The sequence below is a fragment of the Argopecten irradians genome, chromosome 6, assembly GCF_041381155.1.
Source record: "Argopecten irradians isolate NY chromosome 6, Ai_NY, whole genome shotgun sequence".
In the NCBI taxonomy this organism is placed as follows: domain Eukaryota; kingdom Metazoa; phylum Mollusca; class Bivalvia; order Pectinida; family Pectinidae; genus Argopecten; species Argopecten irradians.
In genome coordinates, this window is record NC_091139.1 from 22,171,858 (window position 1) to 22,193,831 (window position 21,974).

At 38.5% G+C, this 21,974-nt stretch overlaps 2 protein-coding genes across 4 annotated transcripts in view; both read right to left on the minus strand.

Annotated features, from left to right (window-relative positions):
* The window catches only part of LOC138325337 (uncharacterized), a 36,756-nt gene extending 15,208 nt beyond the window's left edge, over positions 1 to 21,548 (minus strand). For 2 of the 3 annotated variants that reach the window (XM_069270925.1, XM_069270924.1), the window contains exons 1-7: positions 19,163 to 21,548; positions 18,679 to 18,820; positions 16,414 to 16,525; positions 10,695 to 10,857; positions 9,175 to 9,312; positions 1,797 to 6,035; positions 853 to 1,005 (exon numbers count right to left, since the gene is read on the minus strand). In XM_069270925.1, coding sequence (XP_069127026.1) covers positions 853 to 1,005; positions 1,797 to 6,035; positions 9,175 to 9,312; positions 10,695 to 10,857; positions 16,414 to 16,525; positions 18,679 to 18,820; positions 19,163 to 21,374 — 7,159 coding nt within the window. In that variant the 5' untranslated portion in view covers positions 21,375 to 21,548. The remainder of the gene's footprint in view (positions 1 to 852; positions 1,006 to 1,796; positions 6,036 to 9,174; positions 9,313 to 10,694; positions 10,858 to 16,413; positions 16,526 to 18,678; positions 18,821 to 19,162) is intronic. The other variant, XM_069270926.1, reaches the window with a different exon arrangement.
* The window catches only part of LOC138325338 (small ribosomal subunit protein uS10), a 104,727-nt gene that overhangs the window by 6,165 nt on the left and 76,588 nt on the right, over positions 1 to 21,974 (minus strand). The gene's annotated exons all lie outside the window — the stretch shown is intronic.

Below are 21,974 nucleotides of genomic sequence, written 5' to 3' on the forward strand. Positions count from 1 at the left end.
TCATTGTCATTATTTCTTCATCAGATGGTTTTGTCTCTAATTTGATTTCAGTTTGGTTCCTTGTTTCAAAAAGTCCAGCTTCCTCAGCAGATTTATAAGGTATTTCTGCCTCTATAACCTTCACTGAAGATTCATCAGTCAGCTCTTGTACAGTCTCCAGTTGTTCATCAGATATTTCTATTACTTTAACTGTCTTTGCATATCCATAAGCCAGTTCTATCATTGGCTCCATTTCTTGCGCAAATGTTTCTGCCTCCAAGACTGTCTCTTCAAATCCATCAGATAGCTGGTGTGCTGTTTCTTTTAGTTTTATGTCATCATATGTTTCTGTGATTTCATCATGTGTTTCTGCCTCTAAAACTGTCTCTGCTAATCCATCAGATAGCTCTTTCATGGTCTCCATTTGTTGGTCAGATGAATCTGGTCCATCAGAGAGCTGTTGAGGAGACTCTGATCTTTCATCAGATGTTTTTACTTCTACAGCAATCTCTGCAAATTCTTTTGAAGGTTCTATTTTGCTCCCCACTTCTTCATCATATGTTTCCGCCAGCTCTTTCACAGCCTCCATTTGTGTATCAGATCTTTCTTCCCCTATCACTGTCTCCGCAAACTCACGGGATAATTCTTTTGCAGTATCCATTTTTTCTTTAAAAAGTTCAGCCTCTGCCATTTCAACTAGTCCATTAGAGGTTCCTGCTACTATTACTTGATCTACTGTGTTCTCCAACTCTTTTTTAGATTTTCTTCTTTTGTCAAAACCAGGGGATTCTCCTAAACCTAATATCTGGACACTATGCATGTTGGTTTCCCCTGAATAACTAACACCTTCAGTGGAATACAGCGCACATTTACCTTGCTCTTCAACAACCTGTTCTTTCAGGTCGACTGCAGACACGTTTATCTCCTCATCACATACATCATTGGATGTTGGCTGTTCGTCCACATAGCCAGTTTTGTCAAGAGCTATGTAGGACTCATCTCCTTGAAGAGCTTCATCTAGGGCAGCTGTATATGACATACAAACAATAATTCAACAACATTGTTGTTTCTCATTATCATAATTTAATAACAGGACCTTTCAGTGAACTAAATCTATCAGAGCTGAAAGATTACCTCATGTTCGTCAGGACCTTTCAGTAAACTAAATCTATCAGAACTGAAAGATTACCTCATGTTTGACAGGACCTTTCAGTAAACCAAATCTGAGATAATGACGTTTGAATGAGAATTGACTCAAAAAACATGACAACAATGGTGATTCAGATTATTTAGATTTATCAATTTCTTGTGATTTCAAAGTATTTAAAAAGTAATAAATAAAATATTGAGTATTTTTCCAATAAACAACAAAAAACCTTTATATATATATACACCTAAATAAGTTGACAGTTAAAGTATGTGAATAAATTGTATTAACAGTGTAAGTGCATAAAGTGAAGTGTATATAGTTTATATAAGATTACTCTAGTTGCACACCAAGATTAAAAGATTTAAGGAGGTCCCATTTTTTCTTAAAGAAGATATAAAAAATGTCCACAGAATTTAACTAAAATTAACTGCAAGACGTATATGCTCCCACCTCAATGCAAAACCAGAACAAGACAAGATGGGACAGACACAGGTAAATTTCATACCTAAAATCAATTTTACAACAAATGAATATCAAAAATCATGTTTCATAAAAACATCATGATCACAAAGAAAAATGGTACCTCCCCAAATTTATAGATAGCAAACCATACCACACTATACCTCACACCATAGCAGCATTAGTAAATTTATAAAGAAAATCCTACCTGCAGCTTCCTCTGTCCAGAACTCCTGGCCAATATCTTTGCCCTCACCAGTTAACAAGGTTACTTGGTTCAGGCCATCGTCTGTCATTCCTAAGAATTCCGTCATCAGCTCCTGTTCCTCTGTCAAACCAGAGAAGACTTTCTGCTGCTCTTCTGTCATCCTCCCCACCCCTTTTATCACCGCTGGATAGGCAAGCAGTTCTGGTGTTAGTAGCTCTTCATTTAATAGCTTCAGCTGATCAAGGGCTACAATGTCACAATTACCAAAGTCCAGAAAGCGTACAGCAACTTCCTGTCCAGTTACCTTGGTAACCGTTGCTCGGTACCAGGCTTGATCTTCTGAGAATTTAGCACAGCAATGTAACCCTTCAGAGACCTGTTCAAGTTGTGGGGTGCAGAGTTGCTCACATAATGTCTGAAGGCTTTCTGAAAGTTCAGCTAATCTATCTTCATCTGAACCTAACTGCAGATAGAAAACATCTTCCACATGGGAGACGAATGTTGATACCCGACCCTTGGGTTTAACCTCCTGAGAGAACTTCAGCTCTTCAGCTTTAATCAATTTCGCATATCCTTGTGCTACAAGATCTTTTCCAACATCACCATCCTCACTCCTCAGACACACTATAGATTTGGACACAAACTTGCAGGTCAGTTCTTGATCCATCACCAAGCTTTCTAGGTGGGAGTTAGCTTCTTCAGACCATTTCTCTTGGATGGGTACAATACTATCCAGGGCACACCTGAATCCCATAGCTGGTTGAGTCATGAATTCAGGGGCTAGAACTTTAAGAGAGCTAGTTTCGACTTCCTCTGAGTTACCATAGTCAACAAAAAGTACATGGCATTTGTCATCACAGACTTCTTCAACTTCTGCTCTGTACCAAAGGTTGTCCTCAACATACATTGTGCAGCAAAGATATCCTTTCTTCAGCTCTTGTTTAGAAATATCACAGACACTTCCTGAGTAGGCTGCTTGGAGTTTTGAGCTCAAGTCATTTAAATTTGATTCTTGACTAGCCAACTGTAGGTACAGCATGGAAGGAGAATGAACATAGCTTGTGAACACTTTGCAGTTTGGATCTGTTGGAATGGTTTGTTCAGGTAAAGCTTTGAACCCTGATGCACTGGTGGTGGATACAGTCGAGCTAGACGTTAAAACACTTGATAGTGATTTAGTATCATCAACAGAGATGTCCACAATAGTAGGGCTTACACCACTGATGACCTGAACTTGAACCTCCTTATCCATTGTCATGTCGGTGAACTTGGCGAGAACGCTATTGTCAGTTAAATTGTTGGAGTTCTTCAGACTGCAGAGGACAGCCTGAGGTGGTAGAGAGAGGCAATCCTGTGAGATTTCACAGATCAATTCAAATGGCACAACTTCAGAGTTTCCATAATCTATAAAGAAGACATCAGCATCATCTGCATTGACTTGTGAAACAGCGGCCCTATACCACATTTCATCCCCACTGAATTTAGCAGCACAAGCCATACCCGGTACAATCATTGAAGGTCGGGACTTTTGTTGACAGGCTTTGTCTAGCTTTTCCATTAATGCCTCAAGTTGAGCAGCAAATTTTGCAAGTTGGATATAAAAGTTTGATAAAGAGTTCACCTGAGAAATGTAAGCAGGCTCAACTGTTCCATTGTCAAGCGTCACACTGTTCGCAAAATGAAGTCTCTGTTTGACGCTTCCTTGACTGGCTGTGGGTTCGGACCTGCGTGGAGGTGCTTCTGTATCCCTTTGCGGAGATTCAACAGACACTTTCTTTACAACGGCAGCACTGATTAATTCCTCTGCAACACCTGTTCCACTGGAAACAATATCCACACTGAACCCATTTGTAATGGTCCCTTTGAATGTACAGCTTACAGCTTCTTTCACCATACTTTCCATAATATCTTTAGCGTCAACATTCCATTCACCAGCCTGAAGGGGCTTGACATCAGCAAGACTACAGTAAATAGCCTGGGCAGGAACCTCCATCAAGGAAGCTGAAGGCAACCTTAATGATTCGACAGCAACTGAGTCAGTGTTGCCATAGTCAACAAATCTTACACTAATGGTCTTTCCTTCTGATTCCACCACAGCTCGGTACCAAGCTTCATCCTCAGAAAACTTGGCAACTACAGCCATTCCCTCCGATATCTTTGAGACTTTCTTGTCGGCAGATGGTCCAGATGTGTATTCCTCTTGCACTTGCTCAGCTAGTTCCTCCAAAATTGTCTGATTTTCCACTGGTTGTACCCAGAACATGGACGGATCTTCAATCCAAGAAACATATACTTCCATCTTAGAACCTAGACTAACAGGTATGGCTGGGTAGGGTACTTTTGCCACCACCTTCTGCGGTTTCCCTGAACCAACTGGAGTTAATGTACAGTATCCAGCCTCGTGTAGTTTCAGAGCAACATCCATATCCCCAGAGGCATCCTCAAGGTTTATCAGATAGGAACCTCCCATCTGACTTTTGACAGTACATACTAGCTCTTTCTCTGCAGTCAATGTTTCAAATATTTCTGTGGCTTTTTCTGACCATGTTGATTCCGAAGATTTCACACCACTTAAACAACAGCGAATGGCCTGGAGAGGTAATGTAGTAAATTCTTTCTGAATAATTTTCACACTTTTCAAGTCTACAAATTCTGAATTGCCATAGTCTATGAACTGAACTTCAATCTTATTGTTCTCAAAGCTGGAAATTTCTGCTCTGTACCACATTTCATCTTCAGAAAATTTAGCAACACATGGCATTCCAATTTCTGGCTGATCAATGGAAGACTTGGTTGGGGATAATGAATTGTAGTGTTCATTCATCTTGTCCATCATGGTTTGCAGGTCTGTGGCTTTGTCTACAAGTTGACACCAAAATTCTCCAGGACTGCTAGTATACACAACATAAACCTGACATGATGTATCAGCAACCAGTTTCTGTGAGGTAAAAGTGACACTTCCAACACGTCGTGACCATGCATCAGGCTTCTGATCAGAGGATGATGGCGGCGTACTCGAGGGTTGACTAGTTCCCCTAAATCTACTCTTTGGCGCTGAAGAAGTTGTAGCTGGTTTCTCAGTAACAACAGTGGAAACGTCGGTGTCCCAGTCATCATCTGTAGGGGCTGCTTGCTGTGACCGACCAAATCCCCCGCCTCCTCTGTCATTTGATCTTCCTCCAAATCCACCACCTCTGTCTTGATCACGGCTCTGGCCACCAAATCCACCTCCTCGATCATTTGATCTACCTCCAAATCCACCACTTCTTTCCTGATCACGGTTCTGGCCACCAAATCCACCTCCACGATCATTTGATCTACCTCCAAATCCACCACTTCTTTCCTGATCACGGCTCTGGCCACCAAATCCACCTCCACGATCATTTGATCTTCCTCCAAATCCACCTCCACGATCATTTGATCTACCTCCAAATCCACCACTTCTTTCTTGATCACGGCTCTGGCCACCAAATCCACCTCCACGATCATTTGATCTACCTCCAAATCCACCACCTCTGTCTTGATCACGGTTCTGGCCACCAAATCCACCTCCACGATCATTTGATCTACCTCCAAATCCACCACTTTTTTCCTGATCACGGCTCTGGCCACCAAATCCCCCACCTCCTCTGTCATTTGACCTTCCTCCAAATCCACCACCTCTTTCTTGATCACGATTCTGGCCACCAAATCCACCTCCACGATCATTTGATCTACCTCCAAATCCACCACTTCTTTCCTGATCACGATTTTGGCCATCAAATCCACCACCTCTGTTACCATCTCTAGAGCGATTTCCAAAGCCTCGTTCTTCGTTTGAATTTTGATTATTTCGGTTTCCACCTCCAAATCCTGCAGATCGATCACCACCTCCTGATCTGTCTCCAAATCCTCTATTTCCACCTCTATCTCCTGATCTACTTCCGAATCTATTTCCGTCCCTGGATTCGTTACCTGGTGGGTCTATCCACTCACTGTTCTGTTGTACCTCTATTTTCATATCCATCCCTTTACCGAAAGCCACCTTCCGATCAGGCTGGTCATGGCAGACAGAGTCGGTACTGGTGCCGTACTTGAGGTTGATATCCTCCCCAGCCTGGTTCTCCAGTTTAACAGTATACAAGTCTTCCGACTCACCAGAGTAGTCCTGAAAGATAGCTGTGAAGTTTTGGTCCAGAGCTATATCCTCAAACTGGGCAATGTGTTCAGGTGACCAGAATCCTTGGGTAGCTTTAACACCTGAAAATATGAAATACATATACATATTACTACTAACAGAAATGTTCAATACCTAATATGTTTGTTGAAAACAAATGATTCAGATTATCTGCATTACCAAATCTATGTAAAAGTTACCTATTTTTAACAATACAAGTGATGGGTCACAAATCTCTAATTCCTGTTAACTAACAAGTTCACCAAGATTAACATTCAGGGATTTAACAAGAGATCCCAGAGTAATCTTGCCATCCACCAAAGAGTGATCTATATCAGACAACAGAAAGAAGGATAACCTGTTTTTCTTTTCATTCCCTTTTCTCTCCGATATATCGAATACAAATAAAACTTCTTCACATTTAATAATAGTCAATTGGCAAATTTAATATGGCAATCTGATTAAAATGCATATCCTTATTATCAATACATTTGATAAGAGGATCTGACAACATCCCATTAGGAATCATGTTCTGGGGACCTTTATACCACCTGCACATCAAATCAATGCATTTTCTACACCTTGCTACATCAGTTGTACATGCCATCTGGTATACATATACAATTAGCTTTGTTTTGCTCTTTGGGCAAGATGACTACGTACACGAAAATAACTGAGACAGCTTTTTGAACTGTTTCGTCCCCAGACAAGATTCTGGCAGCACCACTTTGATTGGTCATTTGCAAAGGTCACCAGAACATGACCCCTAATGGGATGTCAGATCCTCTTATCAATTGACATAAGACATATCAGATAACAAGGACATAGTCATTCAGATCCCCCGCCAATGGAGATATCAAAGCTGAAGTAAGTTTGATTGTGGAGACTTATGTGTATGAAAAAAAAACAGGAAAAAGGAAGTTGAGCTAAAGAAAGATTGAGTATAATTCAAGTAGAGCGGGGCTGCAATTGTTGAATCAGGTATACAGCCTTGACATATATATTAGACTATATACACAAAGATGGTGGAGTTTTGCAAAGTAACATTTACCATTTACCATGATATTTTCAGCAATGTTTCCATGGTAACGGAAAAAGTGCAAAAATTGAAAACCTAAAAATAGCAAAAGGTACTACTAGACCATAAAAAGAATGTGACTATGAAATTTCATGGAAATATCTCTGCTGGTTTTAGAGCTATGCTCCGGAAATGAACCTGCTACAAAAATATGATATTTTCAGCAATGTTTCTATGGTTACAGAAAAAAGCACAAAAAGTGAAAACCTAAAAATAGCAAAAGGCACTACTAGACCATAAGAACAATGTGTCTATGAAGTTTCATGGAAATATCTCTGCTGGTTTTAGAGTTGTGCTCCGGAAACGATTCTTACACAAAAATCTGCCATTTTCAGCAATGTTTCCATGGTTACAGAAAAAAGTACAAAAAGTGAAAACCTTAAGATAGCAAAAGGCACATCTAGACCATAAGACCAATGTGTCTATGAAGTTTCGTGGAAATATCTCTTCTGGTTTTAGAGTTATGCTCCGGAAACGAACCTGGTACGAAAATATGATATTTTCAGCAATGTTTCCATGGTTACGGAAAAAATGCAAAAAATGAAAACCTAAAAATAGCAAAAGGCACTACTAGACCATAAGACCAATGTGTGTATGAAGTTTCGTGGAAATATCTCTACTGGTTTTAGAGTTATGCTCCGGAAACCATTTGTACGGACAGACGGAACCCATTTGTACAACCCCCGCCAACTTCGTTGGGCGGGGATAATAAGGATCTATATTTTAATCAGATTGTTAATATGGATGTGGAGAACTCAAGACAAAGATGACCCTGCAAGTATAATTTCAAGATGCTAGACCAAGTGACAAAATTTTAAGCTATATGTGTCTTAATTTCCGTACTCATCAAGAAGAGCTTTTAAGTTAACAATATTTTGTATTGTTTTAATTTTACAAGCTCAAAATGAAGTTTGGCAGTACTCCCAAAGATCATGATATTTATGTCTACAATGCAGTACACAGACTACATACAGTCAAGCCAAGAAACAAAGCTCTGGTCTACTATTTCATTTCATATTTTTCAGTGTTATTTGTAAATAACGAAGACCCCAGAGGTACCTTGGCACCCACCAAAGAATGATCTACATATGACAATGGAAAGAGAAGAGATATCTTTTCTCTGCTTTTCAAATTTTGACTACATATGAAATTTGAGAAAGATCCCTTCAGCACTTTCTGAGATATAGCAGTAGCAAACTTCACTTATCAAAAATCCAAAATGACTCCCAGTTTGTTGACAGAATGGTCCCAGTATGCAACATGCACCACTAGGACATCATGGGGAGCCTTATGTATGACATTTAAGAATGATCCTTTCAATACTTTCTGAGAAATAGTGATGACAAATTTAATTATCACAAGAGTTGTTCGAGAACAGTAAAGCTCGTCTCTGGTAGCTTTAAGATTTGAGAGCTTAATCTTGTGAGTACATTTTGCATATTGTGCCTGTTTAATTCTCAAATCCTGTGTTGAACCCCTAAAATGATTGCCTATATCCATAATCATAATAAGAGGCCTAATGGCCTAAACAATCATCTGACTATCTTGGCAACAGTTCTCTAGGAAATTAATTAGATATGGTGTCATAGTGGCCAACTTTAAGTAGGGATCATCCTGAAATGTAACAATTCATTTCAGGAAAATTCCAGCCAAAGTACACCAGTAGTTCAAAGTGTGATTTCAAGATAGTGGCTGTGGTAGCCATCTTGGATTTAAGATCAACCCGAAAAATAACATCACTTAGTCGGGACCATGTCAGGATCATTTCAGGCAAGTTTCAGCTAAATTCAACTGGTAGAACTGAAAAAGTTTAAAATGTGAAAAGTTTACGCACGGCGCATGACGACGAACGAAACATGATGACTATGGTTGTCGAATATTGAATTCATTTAACACTTACTGATTATTTTAAAAGTTATAAAACACTGCTGTGAAAGCTAGATGTCTTTTGTAACTTTTTATGACATGCAACCCATATCAAATAAATTCCATATTCAACAATCTTTTGAAGAGTGACACTCTGCACGGTTTGACAACCATGAATAACACTTCTTGAGTTAAAGATACATTCCAGGAAAAGATTTTTAATCCTTGTACAATAGCATTGGACATAATTGCACATTTTGATTTACTTCACTGATTACCTGACAATCCACAAAATATAGCCTGTGCTGGAAGCTCCATGAACTGAGGACTGGCAATCTTCAGGGTCTCTCTCTGAAGGCATTCAGTGTTTCCATAATCAACGAAGGTGACCTCTGCTCGACCGTTATTTAGAAGTCCTGCAGGTAATTAAAATTACTCCATGAAATATCTTTAGGGTTGGATACCATTTAAAAACTTTTGAGTTAAAGAGGTTTTATCGTAATCACATTTCAAAGAAACTTAATTTTTTCTCTCTCTCTCAGATTAAGATAAATTTTGACTACAGGTTTGAAACTATTTTCTTAATTTAGTGCTTCTGTTGTGATGAAAAATAAGTACATCATATCATTATCCATAAGGGCTTTTCTTGTAAAAAATCTACCCCACCCCAGGACTCCAGGTTTTTTTTAGGGTAGGAGGACCATGCATAGAAGCAATTTAATGTGGTACCAGGTTAGAAGCATTTTTTTTTTTACATTTGGACTACCCAAAGAAACACTTTTTAAACCCATAGAAGCAATTTTAAAAATGTAGAAGCATTCATACTTGTAAAGAAATTACATATAACACTGTCAAGAAATTGGATAAGCTATTTATTAAATATTCTTTTCATAGTCATTACTTTTCTGAAGTAGGTCTGTTTGCACTGCTTTCAGATATGTCACAGAGAAGAGTCATATTGTAAACGTTTTCTTGCAATAATTTGTACATATAAATGTCATACCTACAATCGGGATGAAAAGTAGATACTTTGAAAGTTCTGTTTGTCCTAAAATAAATTATTTTAATTTCCTTTGACTTGTTTCAAATCAAAAGTACAATGTCACTTACATTGACATGTTGACACATTTCCTCATTCAACTCATCACATTGTTTAATTCCTTTGACACACAAAAACTGATCATTCCAAACACCATTTTGACTATGTAATTACAATCGATACTTAATATGAGTCCGTAAGGGAAGTATCAACTAGAGAAACAAGACTAGTTTCAATGCATTTCATTTTGAATTATTGAAAATTATGAAAATTATTCCAAACATATAGATTTTCAAAATGCAAGTTGTTGTTGTTTTTCAATTATATAAAAATAATTAGGTTAGTCATTTCTTTAATTCCTATGGTCCTGTTTAAGTTGAACAGAAATATAGGACCATGGATAAAAGTGTTTTTTTACTGACATTGACCATGCATAGAAGGGATATTTCTGAAAATGCCACAATGGATAGAAGCAAAATATTTTGAGAGTCCTGGGGTCAGGTAGATTTTTTTTACTGGTAAAGCCCTAATTGTGAAATATCTCAACTTTGACTAATTCAATTTTTTTTTTTTTTTTTTTTTTGGAACCTGTATAGAAAGACACTTGTATTATAAGACACATTTTGGTTGGTCTTAAAGGGTGTATCATTACGCAGTTTTGAGTTAATATTGTGCCAAAAGCAATTCCTTTATCTTTTCTTCATTGAGTTTTGTCTTAAGCCATCATTAGGCATTTCACTGTGATTTTCATACACAAACCTGAAACCTTTGCCCTGTACCAACTGTTATCGTCTGTGTACTTGGCAACACATGGTTGTCCTAAGTAAGGGTTCGACAACATCTCCTCTGTATCTGTTAGACCATCGTAATGGGCCTGAACTTTGTCCATCATCGTGTCCAACTGTTTAGCCATACTAGTCACCTAGATTTAATGATTGAATTATCACTGAAAATGTCTTAATAAAAGTGCAGGATAACTACTAAGCAATTAATTAATCAATGTACCGTTATATAGCCAAATCCATTTTTATTTTTTTTATTTTCTCATTTTAGCTTGGTTTCTAGCAATGTGGTACGCTATACTGATCACAGAAATAATTGATTATTTAATTACTAGATGGAAATCAACTCATCCACTCATCAAATTAAATACTTCATAATCAGTAAATCGCTGAAAAATGGTAAAATATAGTCTGAATGATTGATATCCCTAATTAAAGTCAATCTAATTAAAATTAAGACTTACTAAGACTTATAATTCTGCTCCACTAGGATGCTCTACATTACCTTCCAATACAAGATCTAACAATGCCCCCGTTCGGGGTCACCTCAGCATGACCCTTGGCCTAGAATATCTTACCGCGCGGGACACCATACCGTTGACAAACGTACTTGTCTAGCCGCGCCGTTATCAGTGCGGCTGACACAGGTAGACTGTGTGGGAAAGTGGTTTACTAGCTGATCACCGCATAGTTTAAATATAGAACAACGCAATACAAACGCGTCGCTGACACTTGTATGTTCGCGGTAAACTCTACTCCAACGGATGACGAACTGACGAAAAACAAGACTACAACTAATTGAACTATACACAAATGGTAAGACATACAACAAATGAGCGAATTAACCGGATTAATGAGACGCGAATGTCAAAAGATAGAGAAAAACAGTTTATCGCATCAGGATCTGTCAACGAATACGGGAATTTTCGTACCGGGGAAATTTTGTACCGAAAAAACATACACTAATGATAAACTTACATGATTTATTGTTATTAATGCTGTGGATGTAAGGAGTTATTCTATGAATTACAAGGAAGATTTCTTTTCCGTATGGTAGCTTTTCAGACATCGCAGCCGTCAGTGCTTGGTAGTAATTACATATTGTATGACATATCTATTTGTAGCCTAAACACAAATTCTAGTAGAATCTAGTAGATTTTCTGGTTAACCATGATTTAAAAAATCATACAAAATGCCATTTATTTTAGAAACATGCCTAACAAAATTCTAAATAGCTGGGTCATCGGTCGGTTCAGAAACCACGCCACCTTGTCAATCACCTGTATTACTGACACGTGTGGTGAGAGCTAGCCAGCCAATGATATATATTTACCTATAGTAACGGGGGAGGGGCCATACACTTCGCATGTCTGTAAATTATACCTAACTGACTGATTGATCAAAGGGACAGCCACGTGCATGGGAGCACGTCAGTAGACATCCACTCAACTGTGTTGTACAAACAACTGTTTTTTTATCGGTGCACCGAAAAACGAAATATGTATGTTGAATTAATATATCGTTAAGATCATCCTGTTTAATAATAATCCTCTCATGGTGACATTTCCACAATACCACGCAAGTTAAATATCTGCCAGTAACGGGTAAATTATATATTTTTTCCGATGTGCTACATGAAAATGCAACCATGATTATATGGGGCAAAAATAGAAAACAAGAAGCCCAAGGGCCTTAACGGTCATCTGACTACCTTGGCAATAGTAAAATTAACTTCATATGGTGTCACTTTGTCAGGACCATGTCAGGATCATTTTCAATTTCTTTCAACAAATTTTGTCAGGATCATTTCATACAAGTTTCAGCCAAATCGCACCTGTAGAACATGAGAAGAAGTTCAAAATGTGTTTTCGAGATGGCGGCTGTGGCGGCCATCTTGGATTTCGGATTGACCCGAAAAATAACAACACATTGTCAGGACCATGTCAGGATCATTTTATAAAAGTTTCAGCCAAATCGCACTGGTGGACTTGAGACGAAGTTCAAAATGTGTTTTCAAGATGGCGGCTGTGGCAGCCATCTTGGATTTCGGATCGACCCGAAAAATAACAACACTTTGTCGGGACCATGTCAGGATCATTTCATGCAAGTTTCAGCCTAATCGCACTGGTAGAACTTGAGAAGAAGTTCAAAATGTGTTTTCAAGATGGTGGCTTTGGCAGCCATCCTGGATTTCGGATCGACCCGAAAAATAACAACACTTTTTCGGGACCATGTCAGGATCGTTTCATGCAAGTTTCAGCCAAATTGCACTCGTAGAGCTTGAGAAGAAGTTCAAAATGTGAAAAGTTAACGCACGGCCGACGGCTGACGACGACAGACGAAACATGATGACTATAGGTCATCCTGACCCTTCGGGTCAGATGACCTAAAAATAGCGATATAAACAGCGCTGTTAAACCAATATTTATTCATACATTAGTTATATCTGAATATATGATTTACTTGCAATTAAACAAAAATTAACACATTTTCTTGACAAAAACCCACCTGTTTTTTCTCAATCTTCATTGTCTGTCTATTGAATTTCTGTTTGAAAGTTATTTTCTACGGGTTACAGACTTGTTTTTCAAAATACAGAAAGGCTTTGGCACAAGCAATCGGTTACTAAGAAAGTAATTTTGTCTGATACCAGGGGCTTAGATCTACTATTTTCGTCGCTGGTGATATTATAAAATCTCCATTCACGAGTGTAACTCCCGCATGCTCGGATACTACAAACCACACGATCTAAATATAGCACAATCACACCAGTCACTGTATCAGCTACCTGTGTCAGCGGCACTGATCACGGCGCGGCTAGTCAAGTACGTTTGTCAATGGTATAGTGTCCCGCGCGGTAATTGTCTGAATATCTTGTGACATACCGTATTTTCCCTAATGAGGGCGCGGGTAAATGGCTTAGGGGGGCGCCGTTATTTGAGACCATATTTAGATGTTTTTTTTATGAAACAGACTATAGTATTGAAATTACATAAATATGAAGAAATGTATGCACCAGAAGTATTAAACATTGGTTAAATATGTCTGTTTCACAGAATTTTGACATTTCATGTTAGCCTGTTTGTTTACCATGCGTAACACAAAATGGCGGACGGTGCTTTCGATCACTACTTTCATTTTGTGGCAGATGGGAAATACCGACAAGAGCACACAATAAAATGCCCAGGAAGGGCCTTAACGGTCATCTGACTACCTTGACAATAGTAAAATTAATTATATATGGTGTCACTTTGTCAGGATCATGTCAGGATCATTTTCAATTTCTTTCAACAAATTTTATTTCAAACAAGAGGCCCAAGGGCCTTTAAATATAGGAAATTAATTAGACATAGTGTCATGGTAGTCATCTTCGATTTGGGATCAACCAGAGATGTAACAATACTTTGTCTGGACCATGTCAGGATCATTTCATGCAAGTTTCAGCCAAATCCCTTCGGTAGAACTTGAGAATAAGTTCAAAATGTGTTTTCAAGATGGCGGCTGTGACGGCCATCTTGGATTTCGGATTGACCCGAAAAATAACAACACTTTGTCTGGACCATGTCAGGATCATTTCATGCAAGTTTCAGCCAAATCGCACTGGTAGAACTTGAGAAGAAGTTCAAAATGTGTTTTCAAGATGGCGCCTGTGGCGGCCATCTTGGATTTCGGATCGACCCGAAAAATAACAACACTTTGTCGGGACCATGTCAGGATCATTTCATGCAAGTTTCAGCCAAATCGCACCGGTAGAACTTGAGAAGAAGTTCAAAATGTGTTTTCAAGATGGCGCCTGTGGCGGCCATCTTGGATTTCGGATCGACCCGAAAAATAACAACACTTTGTCTGGACCATGTCAGGATCATTTCATGCAAGTTTCAGCCAAATCGCACCAGTAGAACTTGAGAAGAAGTTTAAAATGTGTTTTCAAGATGGAGACTGTGGCTGCCATCTTGGATTTCAGATCGACCCGAAAAATAACAACACTTTGTCGGGACCATGTCAGGATCATTTCATGCAAGTTTCAGCCAAATCGCACTGGTAGAACTTGAGAAAGTTCAAAATGTGTTTTCAAGATGGCACCTGTGGCGGCCATCTTGGATTTCGGATCGACCCGAATAATAACAACACTTTGTCGGGACCATGTCAGGATCATTTCATGCAAGTTTCAGCCAAATCGCACCGGTAGAACTTGAGAAGAAGTTTAAAATGTGTTTTCAAGATGGCGGCTGTGGCGGCCATCTTGGATTTTGGATCGACCCGAAAAATAACAACACTTTGTCGGGACCATGTCAGGATCATTTCATGCAAGTTTCAGCCAAATCGCACCGGTAGAACTTGAGAAGAAGTTCAAAATGTGTTTTCAAGATGGCGCCTGTGGCGGCCATCTTGGATTTCGGATCGACCCGAAAAATAACAACACTTTGTCGGGACCATGTCAGGATCATTTCATGCAAGTTTCAGCCAAATTGCACCGGTAGAACTTGAGAAGAAGTTTAAAATGTGTTTTCAAGATGGCGGCTGTGGCGGCCATCTTGGATTTCGGATCGACCCGAAAAATAACAACACTTTGTCGGGACCATGTCAGGATCATTTCATGCAAGTTTCAGCCAAATCGCACCGGTAGAACTTGAGAAGAAGTTCAAAATGTGTTTTCAAGATGGCGCCTGTGGCGGCCATCTTGGATTTCGGATCGACCCGAAAAATAACAACACTTTGTCGGGACCATGTCAGGATCATTTCATGCAAGTTTCAGCCAAATCGCACCGGTAGAACTTGAGAAGAAGTTTAAAATGTGTTTTCAAGATGGCGGCTGTGGCGGCCATCTTGGATTTCGGATCGACCCGAAAAATAACAACACTTTGTCGGGACCATCTCAGGATCATTTCAGGTAAGTTTCAGCTCAATCCCACTAGTCAAACTTGAGAAGAAGTTCAAAATGTGAAAAGTTAACGCACGGCGGACGGCGCACGGCGCACGGCGCACGGCGCACGGCGGACGGCGCACGACGACGGACGAAACATGATGACTATAGGTCATCCTGACCCTTCGGGTCAGATGACCTAAAAAATGCTTAGGAATGATAACAATCATGTTATTTAGAAAATCTTTATCATGATATACAGTAAGTATTCATAAAACCTGTATAGACATCGCTAACATGTTGTTGCCAGTTAGTCTTCTTCCATACAAGTGTGTGGGGCATTCAAGTGACATGTTTTGTTTTGAACATGGCGTTCTCGCTGTTTCTATGTGTAAACACTTGGCAAAGATGTCCTAAGTTGCCCAATGCAATAGATTTATAGCTGATTGGATATCTGTTCAGCATCAGATTGATGTGAAACAGTATTTTATTAGCGTCTGCAAAGACAAATCGTCACAATCTGGCACAAAAATTGTATGAAATTAGTTGATTTTTTTCTGCAAAAAACGTGGGGGCGCCCTTATTAGAGGAGGCACTCTCAATAGGAAAAATACGGTACTATTAGCCGTTTATACTTCTGAATCAACACACTGAAGATTTTGTAGGCGAGACACTGATTAGTTAACCATAGGAGTCATGCTGAGGTGACCCCGAAGGAGAGCTGTTAGATCTTGTATTTCTAGCGTAACATAGAGCATCGTAATTATTACCTACTAGTTCTAAATTTCATTTTGCCTACTGAGTTTTGTTCAGTAAACCTTTTGATCTTTACCTGGACATGAAAATGCTGTGGATCTACTACATGTGTGACCATCACTTCCTCGGAACATCCTGAGTCTACTTGTAGAAAGCTATAGCCATCTCCTCTGTTTAATGTCCTAACTCTGTGGAAGAACAAATTTATTCATACAAAATTAGTTTAAGTCGCATCCCAATACAAGTATGTACTTATCCAACTTTTTTTTTTGCAGTTTTTGTACATATATAAACTGCTGCCAATACAGAGTCCATTTCGTCTGTTATATGATGAAGATACAGAACTATATTAGTATGCATACAAAGATGTTTAACTTCCCGACCCATTATTGATTATTGACATCCTAAAATCAACTAAGTACCTAAAAATGTTGCCAAATAAATACACATATTTATCAAATAATAAATCCCGATTTCAATCAATGCATAGCTAATTATCAATGAAATCCTGTAAGTGCAGCCTGTGAAATAAGTCAATGGTCCCGACTCCAGTGCCTGATGCCTGCAGTATATCTTTGGTTGGCCAGTACAGATTGAGTAGTGCTGCAACGATAAACTGTGGGACGATATATCACACTATAAACTACACAGTTCTGTTTACAGAATTTTCCCCCCTTTATTATGGTACACCCTACCAGTTTCCGGATTGGGCGAAATCAGAATTTTTTGAGCGATTATCAGTACTTCCTTCCAAAGATATTCGCCATTGATCCACATTGTTTCTGTAGTTGTAGATTCTAATCAATGTAATCACTAACTGAAGCATCTACTTGAGGCATTTACAGTTTCAAATATGTATTTGTAGATGTAACGTACCTATTATACTTCACGATCAGTTGGAGAAACTTTACATTTCGGCCGCCATGATGCAATTTTGTTTACGCAGTCAGTATAGCCTACGTTTCGTATTTTACTGTGGGTACAAAAAATACTTTCTACCGTGTTTTAATGCAGTTAATACTTGCATCAATCTTTGAAATATTATCAAACTTTCGTCAAATCAATAACAATATTGATTGAATTCCCAAATACGACCGGGTGTGAAAGCATGGCTTCAACCAGACGCCATTTTCTTTATACACATGTGTACAATGTTACAAACAACTGCATTTCAGCACACTGAAGTTTAATCACGATCGTTTGCTCATTTGGCTGAGACAAATGTACGCAAACATTCTTCTGTTTATGATCGAAATTGATATATAAACATGTGCAGTGAAATTCACTGAAAATACAATAAGGAGGCTGAACAGTGATCGTCTTTCCGATTCACGTAATTACTAAGATGGACAGTAACCTAATTTAATACTTTAAAATAACTATACGACTTTTAAAACTTCTGGATTAAGATTAATAAATAATTAAGTTTGTACATTTCCGTCTCTCCTGATTCTGTTGTCACTGTTTACTAATATTAAAATAATAATGTTTGGTAGCTTTATATGTTTTTTTCTGAAAGCTCATTCTTAAATTCTCTCTCATATATTTTATTAAATTATTCTAATAAATACTGCGATACGTATCATATCTTGAGAAAAGTATCGAAATATGTATCTTATTGTGGGGGGAAGCGTATCGTTGCAGCACTAAGATTGAGACTGTGAGGCTAGTACAGAATTCACAGAGAAAACAACAAAACATCAAAAATACTGTATTTGACCAAATAAGCACCCGAATCATTTAAAATATTGAAAATTGAAGGCACACTTTTTTAATCAATATAACCAAATTTGGGTTGACATTTCACACAATTACTCATTGCACAAAATACGCCATTTATTTAAGATGCTCCACCGCCGACAGAGCATATCTGATGAAACTCATCATTTGAACAATAATTGGTGTTTAATTGTGTATATGTTTGTCTAATTGACACAAAAATAATATTATATAATTACTTTTGCTTTTAGTGCATGTGCAATCAGTACTTCATTCCATATAGGATATAGTGCCACAGAATTTTTTAGGGATGCAATTAATTATTTTTAATATTTTTAACTTGAAGTAAAATTAGAAGCTCAAACTTTTCAATGGTGTAAACTAAGTAACTTTTGTAACTGTCTGCTCCAGTTTTTGATGGTGAAAAAATACCATATGTCAGTGTTGGAGCATCTTTAATTTACAAATTAAATTGATTAGAGAAATCTTTTCAGTCTGTATTTAATAGGTCAGTGTAAGTGATATTAAGGCCTCAAAAAGGAAAGGGTGCTTATGGAATTAAATATGGTACCATTTTTTACCCCTCTAGCAACGCTTTCATAACTGGTCATTTTTTAATCACCTGGCATCTTTGTTAACTGCTACAGATTTAGGTAATCTTGGTGGTTGTTTTGAGCCCAATGAACTTCCTTCTAATTTTCCAGCAAGTCCTTGGTTTCGTGCATTGCTTGTGAACTCTACATCGTACATGGGATACACTCCATCTACAAAATAGGTTGTTAGAAATGGTAACATAAATAAAATTCTATCCTAAATATATCAGCTTCAAGCAATTTGGTCATTTCACAACTTTTTTCAACAGATCACCAACTTTAAAATTTCCCACTACAATTATTGAAGTGAGAAAGTAAACACTGAACATCTGGATACAAATGTTGATCAATACACCAATGTTATCAAACAATGGTTATAAAAGTATCAGATTTAGATCTGAGGCTAAGGTACCTTCAGAAACAGTATTACCTTTATTATTAATAATCTATTATAATTTGCATTGTGAATACTAGACAAAAAAAGTTAATTCGTGTGATTTATTGAATACAAACCTTTTTTGGAAATCAATTTCACTTCTATGACTTTGTTCAGCAGGAGTTTTTCAGTCATTTCTTTGCTGTTGGAAGATGATGCTTTGGGGAATCGACACAAGATGCACTGCTGTGAAAGGATACCAAACTCCGGGAGCATCTGTTTTAACTCTAATGGCTGAGTATTGGTCTCATCTCCAAAATCAGCAAAAGCTATGGCAACAGTTTTCCCTTGTTTCTGCGTAATTAGAGCTCTGTACCAACCCCCATCACTGTAACGGGTGGTACAGGACGTTCCCACGGAAGCATCAGAAAGAACCATCTCTCCAGCAGTCATATGATCATATTTTTCATTCAACTTGATCTGAAGCGACTCGATTTTCTTGGCGTCTGTCTTGGTAAGTTGTCCATAGACTATGTTGGGTGCCTTGACAGCTGTAATGCAGACCAGCTCCTGACTACCTGGTACAACTTCGGGTGGCGGAATAGGAACAGCAGGGTTTGCAGCTGCTGCTGAAGGTTCAGCTCTTCTTGTTTCCATTTTGATTGAATGTGCCTTTTGAGCAGATTTCCCAACACCTAGCATTTCCGCATTTATGTAACGGTCTTCATCTCTATCTCGCGTGTCATACAAGTCTAACTGATAAAGACTGTTTCTGCGCGTTGTCACTCTAGCGACTAGGGAAACTTTACTTTCAAAGCCTTTCAGTGTATTTATTTCTGTTGAAGACCAGAACTTGTCTAGAGTTTTTGTCACATCCACTGTACACTCGGTTGCATAACATGGCACGTTAAGGAAAATGGGGGACATAGCACGTAATTTGTTCACACTAACATTCTCATCAAATCCAAAGTCTACTGCATGTACCCATGAGTTTTCTCCAGACACAGACTGTATTACACACCTATAGTGTTGGTCATCACTTAACTGTCCAATGCAAGCTGTACCAGTAGAAAGTGATGGGGATGTAGTGTTGGAACTGAACTCCTTAGTTAGTCTGACCATAACCTGATCCAACTCTGGTCCATTTTCAAGCAGCTGTATAAAAAATCTGCCAGGATGCTCAACATAAGATAAACAAACATCATACACTTTGGTGCTATCCAACTCCATGGGAGGGAAATGCTGACCATTGACCTGAGGCGTAGTAGTCACTGAAGAAATATTTTCAATTTTGTCAATTTCTACATTGTATACATCGTCTGTTCGACCCAACACTCTAACCAGAACACCATCAGACTCTGTCAATTCCTGCAATTTTTCTTCTAAAGTGTTATTGTCAACTTTGGTTCTTTTATAGCAGCATTTTAAACTCATTGCAGGTAATCCTTGAAAGTGTTGTGGTAACTTCAGAAGTTCTGACACATTTTTCGATTCTGAATTTCCATAATCAACAAACTGGACCAAACTAGTGTTTCCATTAACCGTGAGAATGGACGACCTGTAAGGTGCTTGATCTTCACTGTAAAAAGTCATGCAGAGTGTCCCTGCTGACACACGATCAAGTTTCTCAGCTCCGCTTGCTGCAGAATCTGCAAGACTGGTCATTAGATCATTTAACTTGTTCTCTTGGTCAACCAGCTGAATCCAAAATTTATTCGCACTGTCAACATAAGACAAATATGCATTATATTGCATACCAATTTGCAGTTCAGTTGCAGAGGAAGTCTTTACGTTTTTTGTTTTGGATGATTGCTCCCTCCCGTGTTTGAAGAGTCCAGTGTCACTATAAAGTCTTAAGGCGACTCCATCTCTTGATCTACTTTGCCCCATGATCTCCACAGTGAATTCGAAACCAACAAGTTGTTCTGTTAACTTTTCTGTTTCAGAAGCTGTCCATGTATTTTCGTTAGGCAATACATCTACCAGATCGCATTTTGTAGCTAACCCTTGAATGGTCTGCAATTCACCTGTTGCCACTTTGATGTCGGTGTTGTTAATTTTCTCTTTATTGCCATAGTCGATGAAAAATACAGAAGCGACACCTCCGGCCAGGCTCTCGATTCTTGCTCTATACCACACCCCATCTTCACTATAAAGAGCCAAAACAACATCACCCGCGTTTAAAGAAGAAGCGAGGGGCGCATTTGCTGCTGATAAATCAACTTTTTCAGCCAGATCATCGACAGTCGAACTGTCGCAGAGTTGACAATAACCACAACACTGGTTGCCTGTAAATTCCACGTGGGTGAACGCGGCCGCAACGCGAGTGCCAACTGTCAAACCCGACATTGCTTAAATTCTCGTTGTAACTCAGTAATGAAACAAACTAGAATACGAATAGATGATTAACATGCGAGAACAACTTAGCTTTTGTGGTTTACAGTTACATGTCATCGCTATTTTCATTCATTCATCATGAAAAATGTGCACCGTACTTTTCCCTTTGACGCCATAACACTACAAAGTCACGTGACCTAAGCATCTCCCGCGCTTTATTCACTATCACAGAGACGTTTGAATTTGGTCTAGCAGTCGACGCTTTACATCACAGGAACCTGAGAATAAGTTACAGCACATATTATAAATATTATGGACCCACCAGAGTGCCCATAGACTTTTTTAGACGTTTGAGGGGTCTAGATCGAAAATCGTAAAAATATATATTCTACATAGGCCTAATGGTCTATAGGTACTCTGGGCCCAGTTTCATGAAAATTCCTTAAATTTAAAGATGCTCCACCGCCAACAGAGCATAAATGACACTCATCATTTGAACAGTAATTGGTGTTTAATTGTGTATATATATGCCTAATTTACACAAACAATAATATTAAATAATTCATTTTGTTTTTGGTGCATGCGCAATCAGTACTTCATTCCATATAGGAC